Source organism: Chiloscyllium punctatum, chromosome 32, assembly GCF_047496795.1.
Source record: "Chiloscyllium punctatum isolate Juve2018m chromosome 32, sChiPun1.3, whole genome shotgun sequence".
Taxonomy (NCBI): domain Eukaryota; kingdom Metazoa; phylum Chordata; class Chondrichthyes; order Orectolobiformes; family Hemiscylliidae; genus Chiloscyllium; species Chiloscyllium punctatum.
In genome coordinates this window covers 38,430,834-38,453,301 of record NC_092770.1, presented here as the reverse complement: position 1 = coordinate 38,453,301, position 22,468 = coordinate 38,430,834, and the positions used below count along the sequence as shown (strand labels likewise).

General features: G+C 39.4%; 1 protein-coding gene across 1 annotated transcript in view; it reads left to right on the top strand.

Moving 5' to 3' along the window:
* Nucleotides 1–643: 643 nt before the first annotated feature.
* Nucleotides 644–22,468, top strand: part of mrps35 (mitochondrial ribosomal protein S35) — a 35,928-nt gene continuing 14,103 nt past the window's right edge. The window contains exons 1-7 of the mRNA XM_072552111.1: nucleotides 644–853; nucleotides 4,410–4,459; nucleotides 5,395–5,562; nucleotides 8,300–8,360; nucleotides 12,828–12,967; nucleotides 16,397–16,506; nucleotides 19,519–19,588. Of these exons, the coding sequence (XP_072408212.1) occupies nucleotides 736–853; nucleotides 4,410–4,459; nucleotides 5,395–5,562; nucleotides 8,300–8,360; nucleotides 12,828–12,967; nucleotides 16,397–16,506; nucleotides 19,519–19,588 (717 nt within the window). The 5' untranslated portion in view covers nucleotides 644–735. The remainder of the gene's footprint in view (nucleotides 854–4,409; nucleotides 4,460–5,394; nucleotides 5,563–8,299; nucleotides 8,361–12,827; nucleotides 12,968–16,396; nucleotides 16,507–19,518; nucleotides 19,589–22,468) is intronic.

Below are 22,468 nucleotides of genomic sequence, written 5' to 3'. Positions count from 1 at the left end.
TTTGGATTGTGGGAGCAAACCCACACAAACACAGGGAAAATGTGCAAACTCCACACAGACAGTCACTGGAATCAAACCTGTGTCCCAGGTACTATGAGGCAGCAGTGCTAACCACTGAGCCACAGTGCCACCCCAATATATCTGGTTACATCTTGAGGTGGAGCTAAGATATGTTGAAACATGATGAGCTTCTTTAATTCAATTTAGCTTCCTTCATATCTTTATACCAATGTCTGCGTAACCAGCCTTCTCTGCTATTCTTCTGCTGTCAAAACACTAACGCTGGTCTTCTCGCACAAATTCTAGGCGTCTTGGGAGTCAGGCATCAAAAAAGAAGAGAATGGGAAAACACTACTATATTTTCCGTCAATGTTGACATTGACAACATCAGAAATGCACGGGGCTTTGACCGAATTTCTTCGTCGATAAGATTCTGAACTATACCTCGCACTGAACATTCAGGGTACTTCGTATAACATGAAGCAGTTCCTGCTGCACAACAGGACACTGGAGGAGTTGGTGATTTACTAACGCCTGATGCATTACGGGATACTGGAGGAGTTGGTGATTTACTAACGCCTGATGCATTACGGGATACTGGAGGAGTTGGTGATTTACTAACGCCTGATGCATTACGGGATACTGGAGGAATTGGTGATTCACTAGCGCCTGGTGCATTATGGGCTGTTGGAGGAGTCGCTGATTCGAACAGTGGTCGGTGCGAGGAGACGGGGGATGGCGGTGAAATGTGGTTTGAGATCATTTGTTGTACGGAGTCGAGTGAATGGGCGCCTTGGGGGCAGTGCTTTCTATTCTTCTCAATTGTTGCCAACCCCCACGACGTCGCCCGAAGGTAATCAGAGGGTCAGGCTACGAGAGGTTGGTTGTGAACAGACATAGCTCGGCTTCAGTCACTGGGTGGCTCACTCGAGAACTGAGGTTGGCGACCGATTACAAACTGGGTTTTTCATGAACTAAGACAAAGCTATAATCACGACACCTCACATCGTGCTTCCTGTAATGCTGAAGTTTTAGCTTTATTTATTTTTTTCTACTTTTTACTGAATAGGACCTTTAATGATGAATTAACTTTTTTTTTGTTTTTCTGCTTTGTACCTAAAGATTTTAAACCTTTTGTAGTTAAGATGGTGTTGGGAAAGGTGATATTGTACACTTTTCATTGTATTTCTGTATACCTGTACTTGAGTACACGTCATAAAGCTATAGAAATATACAGCATAGAAACAGACCCTTCAATCCAACTCGTCCATGCCGCTCAGATATCCTAAATTAATCTAGTCCCATTTGTCAGCATTTGGCCCATATTTGCCGAAGTCCTTCCTATTCACATACCCATTCAGATGTATTTCAAATGTAATTGTATCAGCCTTCTCTACTTCCTCTGGCAGTTCATTCCATAGACACACCACTGTCTGAAATGGTTGTTCCTTAGGTTCCTTTTAAATCTGTCCCCTCTTACCTTAAACCTATGCCCTCTAGTTTTGAACTTCCTTACCCTGGGGAAAAGATCTATTCACCCTGTCCATGCCCCTCAATTTTATAAACTTTTAGAAGGTCCCCCCTCAGCCTCCCAAGCTCTAGGGAAAATAGCCCCAGCCTATTTAGCTCAAACTCTTGAACCCTGGGAACATGCTTATTAATCCTATCTGAACAGTATTTTTCCTATAGCATGGAGATCAGAATACATGAGATAATAAAATCTAAATCTAATTCTGTAAGGACTCCATTCCATGTTCTCAGATATCATTAACTATTCCATTGATAACATCTTATATGGGAGTGCTTCCAGCATATATTCCTGTGGTCTGTGGAGTCCTCGGCTGTGTCTGACCCATTTCCCACAGTTCTGGCATCACCTCTTTTCCCTAAGAACAATATATGTCCATGTCCTCACTTTCCACCCCACCAGCTTGTGTATTCAATTCTCTGCCATTTTCTGCCAACACCAAGTGCACCTCTCCTTCTGCCCTTGTTAGCAATCCACAGGGACCATCCCTTCCATAATACCGTGGTTCACTCTCACTCATAACACATCTTCACTCCGCATAACGCCTTACCAGACAATTTCAGAAGACAGAATGATTGTCCAAGATACTGAATGTGCCTTCCAGGTGATGTAACCGTTTATTTGCACTTTTTATCTAGTCCACTGTATTCACTGCTTGCAATGTGGTCTCCTCAATATTTGCAAAATCAAATGCTGGCTAGGTGACACTTTGCAGAACACCGCTGCTCTGTATACATGTAAGAATGGCCCTGGCCTTCTAGTGATTTGCCTTTTTAATATACCATTTTGCTTTCGTGCTAATAATGTCACATTAGGCCTGCACCATGCTCTGCTGAATCCTAGTGCAAGGTGGAAGAACAATTCCCCATTTTTCACGTAAGTACTTTACAATGACTCAACACTGAGTCTAATAACTTCAAAATACGAACACTGTCCTCCATTTTGAGTGCACACTCTCTTCGTCTCCCACCTCATGTTCCTTGTTGTTTACTCTCATCAGAACTAATCTATTTTCTATTATTCACACCTACCATTGACACTTAGTGAAAAGATATAGAACATAGAACAGTACAGCACAGAACAGACCCTTCAGCCCACGATGTTGTGCTGACCATTGATCCTCATGTAAGGTAAACCTAATGTACGAACCCTCAAATTTCTGAGACCATATGCATGTCCAGCAATCTCTTAAATATCCCCAGTGACCTTGCTTCCACAACTGCTGCTGGCAGCACATTCCATGCTCTTTCAACTCTCTGCGTAAAGAACCCATCTCTGACATCCCCTCTATACTTTCCGCCAAACAGCTTAAAACTATGACCCCTTGTGTTAACAATTTCTGCTCAGGGAAAAAGTCTCTGGCTATCAACTCTATCTATGCCTCTCATTATCTTGTACACCTCAATTAGGTCCCCTCTCTTCCTTCTTTTTTCCAATGGAAAAAGTCCGAGCTCAGTCAACCTCTCTTCATAAGATAAGCCCTCCATTTCAGGCAGCATCCTCCTCTGAACCCTCTCCACAGCATCCACCTCTTTCCTATAATAGGGCGACCAGAACTGGACACAGTATTCCAAGTGCGGTCTAACCAAAATTTTATAGAGCTGCAACAAGATCTCACGACTCTTAAACTCAATCCCCCGTTAATGAAAGCAAAAATACCATATGCTTTCTTAACAACCCTGTCCACTTGGGTGGCAATTTTAAGGGAACTATGTACCTGCACACCAAGATCCCGCTGTTCCTGCACACTGCCAAGAATCCTGTCTTTAATCCTGTACTCAGCTTTCAAGTTCGAACTTCCAAAATGCATCACTTCGCATTTATAAATGCAGACTATTGTTAACACTTCATTGTTTTTTGCCCTGGGTGCTCTCACTGTCTGATCCAGTTGCTGTTCCTCCCTCTTTGGTAAGAGTATAAAAGTCATTTCTTCTCCAGTCCCCTTAAGTTCCAAAGAAAAGTCATATTGGACCCTGTTAATTTCCATCTCCACATATGCGGCCAAACCTGCTGAGTTTCTCCAACAGTTTTTGTTTTCATTTCAGATGCCCAATATCTGCAGTTCTTTGCTTTGTCCAATCAACTGTGTGAAAAATAAGTGACGGATACTTTTCTTAATTGACCATGATGTTGCTGTGCTGCTCTCTAACTCAACATAGTCTTCCTCTGAGAAACACGTATCCAACACCCCTCCCCGACAGAAATAATGAGAAGTCCCTCTTCACAACCTCTTACCCTCCCACCCACTAGATCCAGCCTGTTAATTGCTAACCATCCTATAATTGAGGCAATATACTATCAAAGGATTCAGACCCAGCCTTGCAACATGGGCTCATCTCTATTGTTGTTATTTTATTTAAATTACTTAAGTTAAATGTAAAATTTTAAACCATTACACTTTTGAACTATGGGGAGCGGCTGAATAGGCTGGGGTTTTTTTTTTCCTTGAGATTTGGAAGGTTTATGAAATAATGAGGGGCATGGATAGAGTGAATGGCCAAGGACTTTTTCCAAGGGTAGGGGAGTCCAAATCTAGAGGGCATAGGATTAATGTTTAAAGAAATCCTTAAGGAAAGCTTTAAAAGGGCTCTGAGGGGCAACATTTTCACACAGAGGTGGTGTGCATAGAATGAGATGCCAGAGGTGGTGGAGGTCAGTACAATTAAGACATTTAAAAGGCATCTGGATTGGTACATAAATGGTTTAGAAGGATATGGGCCAAATGCTGGCAAATGGGACTAGGTCAGTTTAGGAAATCTGGTCAGCGTGGACAAGCTGGACGGAAGAGAATGTTTCCATGCTGTACCACTCTAAGTGTCTATATATTTGAAAGTCTCATTATTTTCCATATCTTTCTGTAATTAACTTTTTATTTCTACAGCAGTAACAAGAAGCAAAAGAGCATCTCCAAAAGAAAAACAAAGGAGAGAGGTAGTTATTGAACAACTCTCATGCATTTTCAACCATGTTTAAGAATCATAGAATAGTCCACAGAAAATTGGCGTGACAATTCAGTGATTTTAAAATCTTGACCATTGCCTAAAGAATACAGAGTGGGAGGGGTAGTAACTGATTTCTTATTGAATTGTTATTGATCTTGATGTATTCATTCTTACTGTCTTCATCCATTGTATGGACTGGGCTAGTCACAAATGATATGGCTACTTGTTCAAGGACTTGGTATTCAGTGTCAAGTGCTTTAACTTCTGACTTTTCAAAACCACTTTATTAAGCAGCAACTGATAAGGTGATGGAATAATTTTCACCTTTTTTAGTTATGTTTGCCTGCAATAATACTGAAGGCTCAAGACCTTCAACAAAAAAGCAGTTCTCTTGATCAGCAACTCACCTACTGGTTTAAGTATCTGTTTCTTCTACTGACAATGTGCTATGTCAATGGTGTTACCACCTACAGGAATTATTGAGAATATTCATCAAGACTTTTTCAGCAGCTGTTCCAAGTTTGTGATTTCCACTAGTTTTTTTATATAAAAACAAAGTTAGCAAGTGCATGGGATCATCGTGTCTCCAAGTTTCCAGTCAATGAAAGACCTAACAAACAGCATTTTGTGAGCACTTTTACTAAAGGGACTCCACTGTTTCAGGAAGTAAACCCAGCACCGCCACTTCAGCAGTTAGCGGCAGAGATAAATATTGAATTTCCCAGTGACGTCCACAATCTGAGACTGAGAAAAAAATACATTACTTTGGTTACTACAACATAAAACTACAACATTTGTTAGTAGTAAAATACCATATTTATACTTACTTATTTCAAAACTTGATTAATAAAATTGCTAATGTGAGAAACCAAAGCTTTTTAAAAATATTTAATGAAGTTTTAAAACAATATTTTGCATTTTTAGCCAGTACCTCCGAGGACTGAAAAGATGGAAGTGGACCAGAATTGGTGCAATGTGTACCCAACAGCAGCAGCATTTAAACCTTCTGTTGTACCGCTTCCTATTCGTATGGGCTATCCAGTAAAGAGAGGAGTCCCACCGGCCAAGATAGGAAACCTGGAATTAATAAAGGTGAGAATTAGTGTCTTTCTAGAGTATGTAAAGTAAAACTCCAAACAACAGAATTTGCTCAGATATTTTGCTTGAACTGTTTGAAATTCTGTGGAAAACATTAGTTGCCTTCTGTCTCAGCTTCTTAAACCTTGTGTTTGCAATTTTGCAATCTGGTTGTCTTGTGCCAATTATCTTTCACTTTCAATATCATAGTTTCATAGAGAAGGGTGAAAATGCCAAATGTTTGATCAGTTCCTGTTTATATACCACTAGATGTGAAATTTAGGTTGTGGTTGTAATTGTGTGAATATTGTAGTTCAGCAAGCACAGAATGAAAATAATCCTGCACCCTTGATGAGCCTCTCTTTAGAAAATTGTCTTCCTCAGCTTGAGATCACCAAGTCTGAGTGAAGCTTCCAGCACAAGCCCCAAGCTCTAGAAAGGAGATGAAACCAATGGGGTGCACATGTTACATAGATAAATGTATTACCTTTGTTTTAGTCAATTAAATTATTGAGTGTTCTGAAATTCCACTGCAGGAAACTAACCTACATATTGTATCCATCTCAAATTCACTTTCCAGTGATCTTAACTAGTTTTAAATAATTGGGTTAACGAGCTTGCTGAATAAAAAGATATGATAGCTGTCACTATAGCAGATCGCAGGGATGAAGGGAAAGGCTCAACAAATGATATAAATCATCTGAGCCATTTGGTCATTTAGCTTTAATATACTCTGGTGACTGAATATAGTCATTACTGAGAGCTAAATAACTTTGGCATAATGCTATTCATTGTTCCAATTTTGTGTCTAAGAAGAATTGTGAAAACATGTTTTCGGTAACTAAAACTATTGGAGTCAAGTTGCTCTTTTCCAAGTTAGATGTGAACGTACATAACATCTGATTGTATGTTCAGAGTTCACAATATCTTTCAACATCTTGCTGTAAGAAATTATCCTGTTCATGATCTTGAGCTTATTCAAAGGATATGTTTTGCATCTTTTTTTTGTAGTATATTTCTTTTTAAATCTTTGTGCCATTGTGACTGATTAAGTTGTTTTGTTTCATAAACAATTTCTAGTGACTTTAAAACAGATGGCTGTTTTCTAAATATGGTCATTACTGGGAGCTAAATAATCTTGCATGATGCTGTTCATTGTTCCTGCTTTGTCTGTGAAGAATTGTGAATATTGATGAATATTGTGAAAACAACTGTCTAAAATTGTTGGTGGTTATTGCTGCAATGTTTAAATTTTCTTTAATCCCCATTTTAAAATTCTGCAAATTTAATTCTTCAAATAATATCTTTAACAACAATACTCAATCATAATAATCCTGATAATGACACTTGGTGGTTCTACCTTGGTTCTGATTCATTTGTACTTAAAAATTAGAAGCAGGAGTAGCCGTTCGATCCTTCAAGCCTGCTCCACCATACAATATAATCATGGCTGTTTCTCTGTCTCAGTGTTATATTCCTTCTTTCTGTTGAAGCCATTAATATCTAAAAATGTCAGTTCCTTTCTTGAACGTACTCGCTGACTCCCCAACTTTCCATGGTAGCAAATTCCACAGGTTGACCCATCTCAACCTTCTAAACTCTACAGAACTCAGGCCCAGTCAAACCAATCTCTCCTCATACAACAGTTCTGCCACCCTGTATCAGGCCTTTTAAATCTTCTCTGCTATGCTTCTATGGCAAGTTGGATCCTCTGTTCGTTGGGAGAATAAAACTGCATGCAATACACCAGGCGTGGTCTTGCAAAAGACCAATGTAACGGCAGTAAAATATCCCTATTTCTGAACTTAAATCCTCTTGTAATGAAGACCAACGCACCATTTGCCACCTTAAACTTCCATTGGCTGGTGTACAAGGACACCTAGATCCTTTTGTACATCCACATTTCCTAATATATTACCATCTACGTAATACTATTTTTCACACCAAAGTGTGTGGCATTTATTCATTTTATACTGCATCGACATGTTTGTCCACATACTCAACCAGTCTGGGTTGTCCTGAATTAAGTAGTGCCATTGACAATATGTAATGGTTTGCAGACTGCAATAATATCTCTGACCTTGTTGAGAATGACCTTGACTACTTGCTAAATCAAACCAGTTTATTATTTATTTATTGTCATAGAGATGTACAGCACTGAAACAGATACACTTGTTCAACTTGTCCATGCTGACCAAATATCCCAACCCAATCTAGTCCCACCTGCCAACACCTAGCCCATAACTCTCCAAACCCATCTCATTCATATAGCCATTCAGATGCCTTTTAAATGTTGCAATTGTACTAGCCTCCACCACTTCCTCTGGCACGTCATTCCATCCACGTACCACCCTCTGTGTGAAAACGTTGCCCCTTAGGTGTCTTTTATATCTTTCCCCTCTCACCCTAAACCTATGCCCTCTAGTTCTGGACTCCCCCACCCCAGGGAAAAGACTTTGTCTATTTATCCTATCCATGCCCCTTATGATTTTATAAACCTCAATAAGGTCACCCCTCAGACTCTGACGCTCCAGGGAAAACAGCCCTAGTCTATTCAATCTCTCCCAATAGCTCAAATTCTCCAACCCTGGCAATAACCTTATAAATCTTTTTTATAATGTCGCAACTCTCCGTCACCATTTCACGGCATAAAATAAACCATGACATAGATTATGAAGATAGAAAATAAAGTTAAATGTTTAACTTTACAGCTCAAAAATCCTTATATTTATTATTTATAAATGTGTTTCAGATTCCAAATTTCTTACATCTCACTCCACCTGCAATAAAACAACATTGTACAGCTTTAAAAGGTAGGTCACATGGTGAACCTGTAATTTATAGTTGATAGTTTTTAAGGTATGGTTTACATTTTAGAATAGCTTGATATTTTTCTGCAGTAACTATAACGAGCTATCAGAATTGTATGGCATTTATACAGTTGGCTTCCCCCAAAAAGTTCATGGCTATATTTTAGTAGTCATGGCGTAATCAGAAGATTGTGGATTCAAGTCTTGCTCCAGAGTTTTAGCACAGAAATGTAGGCTGACATCCCAGTGTGTCCCTCAACAAGTAGTGCAGGTGTGAAGCGCTTTCTGTTGGTGGACACGAGATGGAATTTTACAACAATGGGTTAATTCAATCATTCTTCAAAGGCTCAGTGGGAAGACTTGGTTAAGAAGTGCATTGAAAAATTTCCCGTTGCAACTAAGGGAGAAAGAATCTCGTTAACGCCAGAAGACATTGAGCTTTAAACTTGTCACTTTCTGTGGAGAATGCAGTTATAATGCATAAATGTGGTGTGAGTGTATCCATTTGGTGACACTGGGACTTTAAAGTGATTGCATATACATGCTCAAACTGCAATGCAAATGTGCACAGTTCTAGATTCTGCATGTCTTTCTGTCATATGCAAGCACCCACACTCTGCTTGTTTACAAAACAGGTGCAGGATTGAAACAGGATTTGAATGGATCAGAGGGAGAGAGTGGATGGAATGCTGGGGGCAGGGGGAGGGGAATGGGCAGGGATTGGGGTGAATGGGTCTGTGAGGGTGGTTGAGTGAATGGACCCAACCTGATTTGTTTCTTGCACCGGGTCCATTCCCTTCTCCCATCCCATTTCTATCAGCCTCCTTGATGTTGTTCGTCATCCCAGTGAGGTAGACATGCATATGGGCACTTTTCAAGAAATCTCAGTCACTAGCATATGCACAAATGTCTCCCTAGAGTCTGTTCCTCAGTATTGGCAAATGCAAAGAAGTTAAAGGAAGATATCTTGTCCATTGTTCTGCGTATTTGTTGCTTCCTAAATAATGTTTAGTTGATGTTGCTTTTGGTTTTATCTACTATATAAGTTTTAAAATGAAATCTTGAGGTTTGTTGCATTGATCATTGGAAACTCTTAATGTAACAAAACGAAAAGCACTTTTTTGATTGACTAATGTCTGTTTAGTGGTTTTCTTTAAATGCTGCTGTGCATACAGCTGTCAGTTTGCTAGTCTTCACTGTGATGAAATTTGATGTTAATTTGTTTATTGCTGGTGCTCTTCTTAGAATTTATTTAACACACTCATGCCCCTAATCATATGCACAAACTATTCTGTATACCATGTTGTGCCTGTCTTAGTGCCCTTGAAGCCTCCTTGTATCATCCTCTCAACTTTTATTCCCATCTAGTTTTGTGTTATCAGCGAATTTGTAAATATTACATTTGATCCCTGAATCCAAAATATTTATATAAATTTTAATGCCAGTGGCTCCAGCACTGATTTTTGTTTGATCCCACTTATAACAATCAGCCATTCTGAGAATGACCCAATCATTCCTACTTCCTGTTTTTTGTCCAAACCAGTTTATTACCCCAGTCTCCAGTGTTATAATTTTGTTTACCACACTCTTATGTGGAATCTTTAACAGAAGTATTCTGAATACCCAGGTATGTCACATTCTGCAGCTCTCATTTATCTATGCTACAAGTAACACCCTCAAAAAGCTCATACAGGTTTGGCAAACACAATTTCCCTTTCATAAAACCAAATTGACTCTGCCAATCACATCACTGTTTTCCAAATATCTCGTTACTGCATCCTTTATAAGTTTTAACATTATCCTTGCTACTGCTACCAAACTAACAAGTCTATAGTTCTCAATGTTTCTCACTCCCTCTCTCCCTCATTGAACACTAGGGTTACATTTGCTACTTTTCAGTTTACAGAAACTTTTCCAGAAGTTATAGAATTTTGTAAGATAATTATCAGCATCATCTAATTTATTCCTGATGAAGGGCTTTTGCCCAAAACGTTGATTTCGCTGCTCGTTGGATGCTGCCTGAACTGCTGTGCTCTTCCAGCACCACTAATCCAGTGATCATCTAATTTATAGCCGCCTCCTTCAACAAGAAAGGGAGGGTTTGATCAAGGATAGTCAGCACAGATTTGATAGGGAGAAATTCTGTCTGACTAGTTTTTGAAAAGATGATTGAATATTTTGAGAGTAGTTCAATTGATGGTTTACGTGAACTTCAATAAGGCTTTTGACAAAATCCCACGTGGAAGGCTGGTCCAAAAGGCAAGAGACCATGGGAAAACTGGATCCAAAATTGACTGGTGAATAGGAGATAGCGTGTGATGTTGAAGGGCTGTTTTCGTGATTGAGGTCTGTGACCAGTGTGTACCACAGTGATCAATGCTGGGACCCTTGCTGTTCATTATGTACATTAATAACTTGAATATGAATTGAAAGGTATAATTACTAAGTTTGCATATAACCATAAAATTGATGGTGTTGAAAGTAAGAAGGATAGTCTCAGGCTACAGTCTGATATTAGGAGAAAGTGAGGACTGCAGATGCTGGAGATCAAGCTGAAAAATGTGTTGCTGGAAAAGTGCAGCAGGTCAGGCAGCATCAAAAGAGCAGGAGAGTCAACATTTCGGGCATAAGCCCTTCTACATATTGATCAGCTAATAAATTGGGCAGAGTGATGTAAGATGGAATTTATTCCTGATAAGTGAGAAGTGATGTATTTTGGAAGGTCGAATAAAGGACATGCACATGAATGGTAGGTCATTCAGGAGTACTGAGGAACAAAGGGATCTTGGTATAGATCGCTGAAGGTGTCGGCACAAGTAGAGAGATTGGCGAAGAAGGCACACAGGATGTTTGCCTTCAATATGCCGGTATAGAATATAGGAGTAAGAAGTCTTATTCTAACTTTATAAAACGTTTGTTGGGCTTCAGATGGAAAACTGTGTTTAGTTCTGGTAGCCACACTATCAGAAGGACGTGATTGCACTGGAGAGGGTGCAAAGGGACTTCACCAGGAAGTTGTGTGGGATGAAATGTCTAAGTCATGAGGAGAGACTGGATATGCTCGATGTTTTCCTTGGAACCCAGGAATCTGATTGAGGTATACAAAATTATGCAGGTTCTAAACATGGTAGATCGTGAGATTCATTTCTCTGTGGCAGGTGTGTCTAAGACCAGATGGCATAAAAGTTTAAGGTGAGGAGAAAGTGGTTAAGAGGATATCTAGGCAAAGTTTTTTTCACCCAGAGGGTGGTAGAAATATGAAGTGCGCTGTCCGAGATAATGGTGAGCTAGGTACTCTTGTAATATTTAAGGAGTTTCTGAATGAACGCTTAAAATGCTAGCGCATAGTAGGCGATGAATCAAGTGCAGGTAAATGGGATTAGTGTCATTTGGTATTTGCTAGTTGACATAGACATGATGGGCTGAAGGGTCTGTTTATATGCTGTACAACTGAACAATCTGGGATTAGCTCATCAGCTCCAATCCAGTTGAAGTTTTTGAGTTCTATGTCCTTAGTGGTACTTATTTCATTCACTTGCTCATTTTTGCAACTCTCTTGGTTCGTTAGTGTTTCTGTGCCTTTAGTTTTTCCACTGCAATCTATGTCTTTTATTGTTTTAAGCAAGTATTTTGGTATAATGTAAAATCTACAGTTTATTCCATTATTTTGGTTGCAAGTCATAGTAGCGTGATACTGCATTGCTGGAAATTGATAACGTTCTCTGAGAATATAAATATAGCTTTTCAATATTGTTCACATCTTGAGTTCTTGACAATATGCAAGGTCAACTAGAATTTAATTGAAATGCTTTTAATGCAATGCAAATGTTTGACAATCTTTGTTTTCTGTTTGGTATAAGTAATGTTGGTAATGTAGGTCTGATATGCAAACAAGGCTTGAATATTTAATTTGGATCTTGCGTGGTGGAAATTGTATAATCATGCTTACGTGTTTGGAAATAGTGAAATCTTCTTTTAAAATAAGATAAAGTAGTGCTTTTGAAAAATCTGTGCTTTTCAGGAGACATTTTTGACCGAGAGAAGAATATTTAATGCACATTGAGCATTCCCTATTATGTGCAGCTTCTTCCAATGCCAAGTAAAGCTTCCAACATTATATCTTAATATAAATCGCTTTTTTTTTCAATTTTCTATTAAACAGATGAGATTTCCAATCATGATTGAGATGAGTTATCTATATTTGTTTTACTTAAAACCTTTATAGGCATCCTAACAGTTTGGACTGTATCAAACTTGTATTTGGTCTGACTTGCTGTGAAGTTAATTCTAATGGTTGGTCATGCAAATACTTGAAAAAAGTTCTTGGATACCTGTGTATTAGTTTTGTAATTTCAGTATCGTCCAAACCTTGAGGCATAACTATTTAAAGAATTAAGATTACAATGATGATTCCTTATTACTGCGAAGTGGACTAAATGTTTTACCTTTCTAATCATTTTCCTGATGTAGAGTTCTGCACTGAGTGGCCAGCAATGCTTGTCAGTGATGAAAAGTGTAAGCATCATTTCCCAATTGAAATTAAGACAACAGACTATGTTGCAGCAGGACCCTCTGTACACAATTCCAATGCTAGAGTGGTTACCATGACAGTAAGTGATGAATAAATGGCAGAAGATCACAATATGTAAAATTATTTAATGTAATCTAACCAAGGTGATGTTAAAAGCCCATTCTTGGTGAGAAATGTTAACAGTCAAAAATATGCTCCCGAGCAACATGGAGATAGAACATAGAAGAATACAGCGCAGTACAGGCCCTTCAGCCCTCGATGTTGCGCCGATCAAAGCCCACCTAACCTACACTAACCCACTATCCTCCATATACCTATCCAATGCCCGCTTAAATACCCATAAAGAGGGAGAGTCCACTACTGCTACTGGCAGGGCATTCCATGAACTTACGACTCGCTGAGTGAAGAACCTACCCCTAACATCAGTCCTATATCTACCCCCCTTAATTTAAAGCTATGCCCCCTTGTAATAGCTGACTCCATACGTGGAATAAGGCAGTTAAATTTGCTGTGAACTTTAGGGAGCTCCTGTGCAGAAGTAATATACAGCTTATGAATTTAGCTGCTTCACCAGTAAAATGGATGCTTTCTGGACTACAGTTCCATTCCACTAGTATCAGCTGATGATATCAACCTTTCCGTGTAATTTTCCTACTCAAGCGACCAAGCTGGAGATATATTCCTGGTGCTGAAACTGAGTTAATAGAAAGGTAGCTGCAATAATTGCTCTCACTTTCTTTCGCTATCTTTTCTCTTTCATTTCTCTCTATTTTCTCTGTGTCACTCTCTCGCCATTCCCCCCCCCCTCTCCCCCCCTTCTTTGCCCTCTCTTTTTCTCTTGCTTTTATTTTCCTTTTCTCACATTTTTGCCTTCTCGCTTGCATTCCTGCTGTCTCTTGCTTGTGCTCCCACTCCAACTATTCCTACAAATATAGAAATTATCTAGAAAGGAGTCGTCATTGCTGGATTTGGTTCGAGGAAATGATGTGAGTCAAGTGTCAGTATGGGCATGTTTACACAAAGTGATCATAGCTATCCCAACCTTTATTCAAACCAAAGTAAGAGACAAACCAAACAAAGGGATCTGGATAGGGAGGGAAGATAGTTGCTGGTTAGGAAACTACAACTAATTTTCCCAACCGCCTGATAACGACACTGGGGAAGGGCATTGTAAACATTGCATGTATAATCTAAGTGCAGCTATATTTCAAGATACAACATGAAAGGAATATGGGGCACAAACCAACAATATAGTGTGAAATAACCAAATGATTTTAAAATGTAAATTGTTAAGGATTTACTGCAATTCAGCAGCTGATGAGTCTGTGTGAACCTCATAACTAGGCATTGTACAGCGTTTCTTTTTAGTTTTTCTTTAAATCATCGTTCGTAATACACATGTTGATTATATCCCTTGACTCAAACCTGGAAAGATTTGATTTCATAGCTCTAAACCATCAATTGTAACTAACTAAAAATGTTATTTTTCTCCCAGTGCAATGTTACAGCACCCTTGTTTTTGAAATAATTCATTATTTTTTTCCAGAGTTCAACCAGATTGTCAGAAACACAATTTTTAGGATAACTTTAACGCAATTAGGACACTTGTAGACCATTGTGTTAATGATGAGTATTGTACAGTTTGGGATTATTTTCTTCAGGAGGTATATGCATGTCTTAGAGGGAGGGCAACCTATGCTTATAAGACTGATCCCTGAATTGAGTTGTCCGGTGAGATGGGATTAAATAGACCAGACCCAACTTATCTGGTGGTTAGAAGCATGAAATATAATTTCATTGAAATGTGTAATATTCTTAAGGGTAGATACCTGAAGTTTATTTCTAAGGCTGAGGAATCTGGAGATAAAGATTACAGTCTCAGTTAGGAAACTTGTTTCAGTTTAAATTAGATTGGATGGAAGATATTGAGCAAAAAATAATAAACAAATATAAATCCATGTATAGCTAGAGGGTTATTAGCAATGCAGCTTACTTTTGAACAATGGCATGAGTTGTTTGAATATATTAGAGAAGTATGTTTTAATTATTTGCAACTGACTTGGAAGGATCAGTCTTAACCTAACTCCTCTCAGGAAACAGTTGAAACTGAGCAAGTTAATTATCCATTCAAAATTTGCTTCTTTTCTATTACCTGTAATCTTAATGTGTAGGCAACTGAGGCATGCAGCTAAGGCTAATAAAAAAAAAACAAAGAATAGGATGCTATAAACCAGAAACAATAACAGAAATTGCTGGGAAAACTCAGGAGCCCTGGCAGTGTATGTGGAGAGAAAGCAAAGTTTTGACGAGGGGTCACTGGAGCCAAACATTAAGTCTGCCTTTTCTCCACAGATGTTGCCAGACCTGCTAAGTTTTCCGAGCAATTTCTATTTCGGAGCTAATGCTTGTTAAAGCACCATATTGCATTGTGACATAGGCCTGATGAGGTAAAGCTGTTGGACCTGCAGTTATTGGCAACAGTGCAGGAGACTAAATAGTAATGGGACATTTTTCCTTCATGCAGCCAAGAGTCACACAAGACCTCATTTCATTTCATAGGGTGAAGCAACCTCTCAAAAGCTTTTTTCCTGATAAAGTTCTCTGTTCAACATTCAACAGCTAATATCTGTCCTTTCACATTTGAGGGGGCAAGGTGTACACCAGTTAAAATAAAATCAGGCTTAATGATTAAAGTTGAGAGCCTCCTGTTGAAACTGGAGTTGAGGGCATTAATCTGAGGGAGCTGATTTCAATCAGCAGCCCACTGAGTTAAAATTCTTTGTTTTTGTTGAGTATATATTTTAATCGCTCACAATGAATTCACAGAAAGTCCATCCTTTGCCCAGCAAAACTATTTGTTTACTCCTCCACTAGTGCCTTGTGAAGTGTGCCTTCCTCCATACTTTCTTTGCCCCTTGCCCTATGCACATCCCTCGCCCACCCTTGTTCTTTTGAGTCGCGCTATTATACATGTTGTTCTTTATAAGAAGAAAGAAAGCAATTCTGACCCACTGGTGACTTTTATGAACTGTAATGTTTATTATTGGAACTAGACTGCTGTATTTTGTTTTCAATGTTGGCAGATCAGACCTCTGAATATGGTGAATTCATAAATTGAAATGTCGAGTAGTTGAAATCTGGCATTTTATTAAACTTGCCGTTCATAAAAAGATGAAACCTTTTATATCCTGTTCCCTTTTTTATTTTTAATTTAAATTTGCATTTTTAAGTACTCTTCTTTCCAAAACCAGTCATAGAAAATAAAACACATTTTGTTGCAAGTGATATATGCTATGATGACTACCCTAAAGTATACCAGTAAAATTGAGTTGAGGCTCAGTAACCTTATGATGATTGCAGTTCTTAAAGTTTATTATAATACATTGTTAGCCAGTGTCATTTTGAGAAAGATTAGCTAATTATTTGAGAAATAAATGGCCCACCTGTATAAATCTGATAAAATATTTTGACTAAACTCAAGTAAGCGTTTCGTCTTTGTATTTTGAAGGTTAGACTTTCGAGTCTAAATTTGGATGATCATGCCAAGAAGAAATTCATTAAACTTGTTGGAAATCGATACAACAAAGACACAGATATACTTACCATTACGACAGACAGGTACAGTAACACGAAACCAATGTCAGTTATAAATGCAGTTAAGCATACAAAGTCACTGGGGCAATATCATCATTACAAAACAATAAATCTAAGTATCCAGAGGCAACATTCTGCGGTTCTATTCCTACTTAGTAATGTAATTGTGTGATACAACATTGTTACAAAACAATTGATAATGTATGTGACTGTGGCATTTTTTGTACCTTTTCTCATACTGTGTGCCTCTGGGTTTTTAACCAGTTTAGCTCTGTGTAATGGTTGGGAAAGAGAAGAAAATTATTTTCTGCTCTGACCTCATTGACCTCTGGTATTTAACAGTATTGCTATCTCTATCCATCTTTTTTTCCTTGCCTCTGTGTGGTTCATCCTTGGTCATCCTTTTGTCATTTCAGCCATGTACCGCCGTGGAGCATTCTTGGCTTCCTAATTTTCATTATTTATTTTGAGTATCACTTCATGATGATATAGTACTATCTTAACTATACTTCTGTCCTACCATCCTCAGTTCTGTGACTAAGTGTTTGAATGTAATGAAGCATAGCCCTGTTCGGTTCAATGTTAGGAAGATTTAAATCATACCATTTGGCTCTGACCAAAAACTCTTCACTCCTGGCCCTGACTCCAAACTCTTTGATTGCTTTTTCAGGCTGAGTTCAGTGCAGTTTTAGTGTCCTGGTTGGTCCAGCCATTCCATTTCTGTTGTCAAAACTGCTTGCTTCCACCTCTGTAACATCCACCATTACTGAAACACTTCATGTGACTTTTTGTTGCATCAAAGTTCAGCTTCTCTGGAGCCTTTCTAACTGGTTTCTTGATCTGTACACAGCATAAAGTGTAATTTGTCAAATTCTGCTCGGTGTTGCATATCAACTTGCTAACCTATCACTTCTATTTTTGCCACTTGTTCCTGTCTCTCAAAATAGTGAATTTGAAATCTTCATTTACGAATCTGCCCTAGTTTTCAGGTTTTAACCACCCTTCGCAAAAGTTAAAGCTCCCAAACTGTCCGTTTTCAAGTGTTTTGACTAATCTCTCATAAGCTCGATTTTGCTCTACAGTGCTTACTCCTACCTGTCATTGTTACAAATGCAGGTCCCTGTAATAGTCAACTAGAAGTAATTCTCTAATCAACTTGATCAGAGATGTTATGAAACACTGTTGTGGTTCTGTTCGCCGAGCTGGGAATTTGTGTTGCAAACGTTTCGTTCCCTGTCTAGGTGACATCCTCAGTGCTTGGGAGCCTCCTGTGAAGCGCTTCTGTGATCTTTCCTCCGGCATTTATAGTGGCTTGTCTCTGCCGCTTCCAGTTGTCAGTTCCAGCTGTCTGCTGCAGTGGCCAGTATATTGGGTCCAAGTCGATGTGTTTGTTCATAGAATCTGTGGATGAGTGCCATGCCTCTATCAACAAACACATCGACTTGGACCCAATATACGGGCCACTGCAGCGGACAGCTGGAACTGACAACTGGAAGCGGCAGAGACAAACCACTATAAATGCCAGAGGAAACATCACAGAAGCGCTTCACAGGAGGTTCCCAAGCACTGAGGATGTCACCTAGAAGGGGGACGAAATATTTGCAACACAAATTCCCAGCTCGGCGAACAGAACCACAACAACAAGCACCCGAGCTACAAATCTTCTCCCAAACTTTTATGAAACACTCTGGAGTAGCTGGGACTTGAACCTGGTCCTCCTGACCCAGAGGTAGAGCTGCTACAACTTTCCTCTGGGCCACTACCACTGAGGCCTGGGTTCAAATATGACCTGTTCCAAATATATGTAATAACCACTCTGAACAGGTTGATTAGAAAATATCTGAGAACAGGGTGGGGCTTATTGCTCTGTTGTGGTAGTATCCCTACTTATGAGCCAGGAGGCCTAGGTTCAAGTCCCATCTGCTTCAGATATATGTAATAATATGTCTAAATAGATTGGTTAAAAAGATATAGGAAGATCCTGTGGTGCAGTGGTAGTGTCCCTACCTCTGAGCCTCAAGGTATGATTCAAGTCCCATCTTCAGAGGTCTGTCATGTACATCTGAATGGGTTGCTATAGCTGGAGAAAAAAAAAACTGATTTCTTGAAGGTCTTGTGGTGCAGTGGTAGCATCCCTACCTCTGGATCAAAAAACCTGGGTTCAAGTCTCACCTGCCCCATAGGTGTGCTGTAACCGATGTGATAGGTTGATTCAAAATATTTAAGTGCCCTTGTGGCCCAATGGTAAGTCCCTATTTCTGAACCTGAAGGGCTGGGGTTCAAGTTTCACTTCCTCCAGAGGCATGTCATGATATGTCTGAGCAAGTTGTTTTAAAAGTAAAAAGAGCTAAGCTGTTTCCCAACTGGGTGTTGACTTCTGGACAGGGAAGGATGGAAATTGGAGTTGTGCTAAACTGAAGATTTACAACAAAACTCTTGTGTTTTTTTAAAATATCTTCAGCTGTTGAATTCAGCATATAGATATTGTCCTGTTAAACACTGCCAGCAAACATTTTTTCAATCAGTTGCATCAACCAAGCCTATTCTCCCCTCTCATCTTTCTTCTCAATGCTTGTTCATTTCTGTTCATTGAGACACCTTGGAGCATTTTACAAGTGCTGTGGAAAATAAAAATACCTGTAGGTATGTACAGATTATGTACCTACATTCAGAATTAATAAATTGAACAAGGAAAGGAGTAATTTGAATGTGAAGAAACCAAGGAAAAACAAAAGTGAACGGTAAAGCCACAGAAATAAGGATGGAAAATTGAAGCTTGAATATGTGGAGAGATTAGCTTCAGTTTTAAACTATTACATTTTAACCAAAGGGCCTGCCTTTACTTCATGAGCTTTGCTACTTGGAGTGATTTACAGAAGAACTATATGCTTAATATATACTAAAAACTTAATATGCTTCATGAAATTAAGTTCCTTTCTTATACCTAAAAATAGTCATTGAAAAGAATAGCTTAACTTTTTAAAAGTAATTTTAATATTACGTATCAGTTACAATTATGAATTACCTTTCTTTCAGATGTCCACTGCGGCGGCAGAATTACGATTATGCCATGTATTTGCTCACTGTTTTATACCATGAGTCATGGGTAAGTTAACTGAATTTGGGGAACTGACCACCTTTTGACATACCAAGTTTTTCTTTTACAGTTTTCCAAAATGAAATTGAAAAAACCCTTATGTTTAGTGCAAAACGTTGCTTTGCTGTACTTCTCTTTTGTTACCGTTTATCTTGATCTTGTTTGCACGGAGTTGTGGCTGTCACTGACAAGGCTGGCAACTTTTTAATCATTCATGGGATGTGGCATTGTTCGGAAGGCTATCATTTATTGCCCATTCTCAATTGCCCTTGAAAAGGACATTATGCAGGCTCGAGCTGACAAGTGGCAAGTAACATTGATGCTGCACAAATACTAGGCAATGACCATCTCCAGTAAGAGACAATCTAACTTCTGCCTCTGACATTCCATGGTGTGACCATCACTGACTTTCCCCTGTCAACTTACTTGGAATTATCTTTGACAGGAAGCTCAACTGAACGTGCAATATAAATGCAGTGGTTACAAGAGCAGGTCAGAGGCTAGGAATACTGCCGCATGAAACTCATCTTATGACTCCCAAAACCTGTTTGCTATATGCGAGGCACAAGTCAGGATTGTGATGGAATGCTCCCCAGTTTCCGGGATGGATCCAGCAACAAGGAAGGTTGACACCATCCAGGAAAAGCAGCCCACTTTATTGGCACCATGTACTTAAGAATCCACACCCTCCACCACTGATGCTCAGTACACAGTGCTGATACTATCTACAAGATGCACTGCAGAAATTCACCAAAGAAAGACAGCACCTTCCAAACCCATGATCAATTCCATCGAGGACAAGGGCAACAGATACATGGGAGCACCATCACCTGCAAGCTCCCCTCCAAGTCCCTCACCATTCTGACTTGGAAATATATTGCCCAAATTTCAGTGTCACTGGGTCAAAATTCTGGAAGAAGGCAGCTCACCATCTTCTCAAGGGCATCTGGGGATGGGTAATTGCTAGCTTACCAGCATTAATGTCCATGTCCCAAAAGTGAAGATAAATAAAGTGGCGGTGAATTGCTTTCTTGAACTCCTGTAGTCCATTGCTTTCAAGTTACGCAATTCTGTTAAGGAGGGAGTTCCAGGATTTTGACCCAGCACTAAAGGAATGGTGATAGATTTCCAAATTAGGGCAATGAGGGAACTTGCAGGTGGTGTGTTCCCATGTATCTGATGCCACTGACCTTCCAGATTGAAGTGTTTGTGGTTTGGAAGGGACTGTCTAAGGAACCTTGGTGAATTTCTGTTTTGCATTGAGTAGATGGTATGCAATGCTGCCATTGAGCATCAGTGATAGAGGGATTGAATGTGTGGTGCTAGTCAAGAGGACTGCTTTGTTTTTGATTGCGTCAAGCTTCTTGAGTGTTGTTGGAGTTGCACTCATCCAGGCAAGTGAGGAGTTTTCCATCACACTCCTGACTTGGGTCTTGTAGGTGGTGGACACCTTTGAGGAGTCAGGAGTTGAGTTACTCATTACAGTATTCCTAATCTCTGGGCTGTTCTTGTCGCCATAGTATCTATACGGCTAGTGTGTTTTGAGAAGACTTGTAGCTCAGGTTGAGATTCTGGATGTAGGTTTGTTTGCTGAGCTGGAAGGTTTGTTTTTAGTAGTTTTGTCACCATACTAGGTAACATCTTCAGTGAGCCTCTGAGTGAAGCCCAGAGGCTTAATTCAGAGGCTCACTGAAGATGTTACCTAGTATGGTGACGAAACGTCTAAAAATTAACCTTCTAGCTTAGCGAGCAAGCCTATATCCAGAATCTGTATGGCTAGTCCAGTTCGTTTTCTGGATAACAGTGGCCATGATCAACATCCTGGGAATTAAGTGCTGTTAATACCATTGAATGTCAAGAGCACACAGTTAGGATATGTCTTAATGGAGAAGTCATTACCGGGCACTTGTGCAGTGAAAACATTATTTGCCACTTGTCAGCCTAAACCTAGATATTGTCCAGGTTTTGCTACATTTGGACGTGCACTGTTTCAGTACCTGAGATGTCACGAATGGTGCTGAACATTGTGCAATCTTCTGTGAACATTCCCACTTCTCCTATGTGAAGGAAGGTAATTGATGAAGCAGCTGAAGACGTTTCAGCCTAGGACATGGCCTTGAGAAACTCCTGATTTGGAGATGCTGGTGTTGGATTGGGGTGTACAAAGTTAAGAGTCACACAACACCAGGTTATAGTCCAACAGGTTTAATTGGAAGCGCTAGCTTTTGGAGTGCTGCTCCTTTATCATGTGGTTGTGATGAAGGAACCACCTGATGAAGGAGCAGCACTCCGAAAGCTAGTGCTTCCAATTAAATCTGTTGGACAATAACCTGGTATTGTGTGATTTTTAACTTTGAGAAACTCCTGCAACGATGTCCTGAAGTTGAGATGACTGAGCTCCAGTAATCATAACCATCTTCCAATCAGAGGAGAATTTTCTCCTGATTCCCACTGACTCCCAAGTTTGCAAGGACTACTTGATGCTGCGCTTAATCAAATCCAGCATTTGATGTCAAGGTTTGTCATTTTCACCTCCTCTCTGGAATGTGGTTCTTTTGTCCATGTTTGAACCAAGGCTGTAATGAGGTCAAGAACTAAGGGGCCCTGGTATAAGCTGAACTCAGCGTGAATCTGAAGTGAGTAGGTTATTGTTAAGCAAGTGCTGCTTAATAGGATTCATAGTCTACAAGGGTACTAAGTGACTTGGTTTAATTTGTCCCAAACATTGCAAATTATGTTTGAGTATAATTGTACAGCTGCTCATGGCCCACACCAGTTTTTCCCAGTGTTAAGTTGTTAGATCTTTTCAAAGTCAATCCAATTTAGGAAGCAATAGTGCTACACTACACCATATAACATAATCTCAGTGTAAAGATGGGGCACAGATCA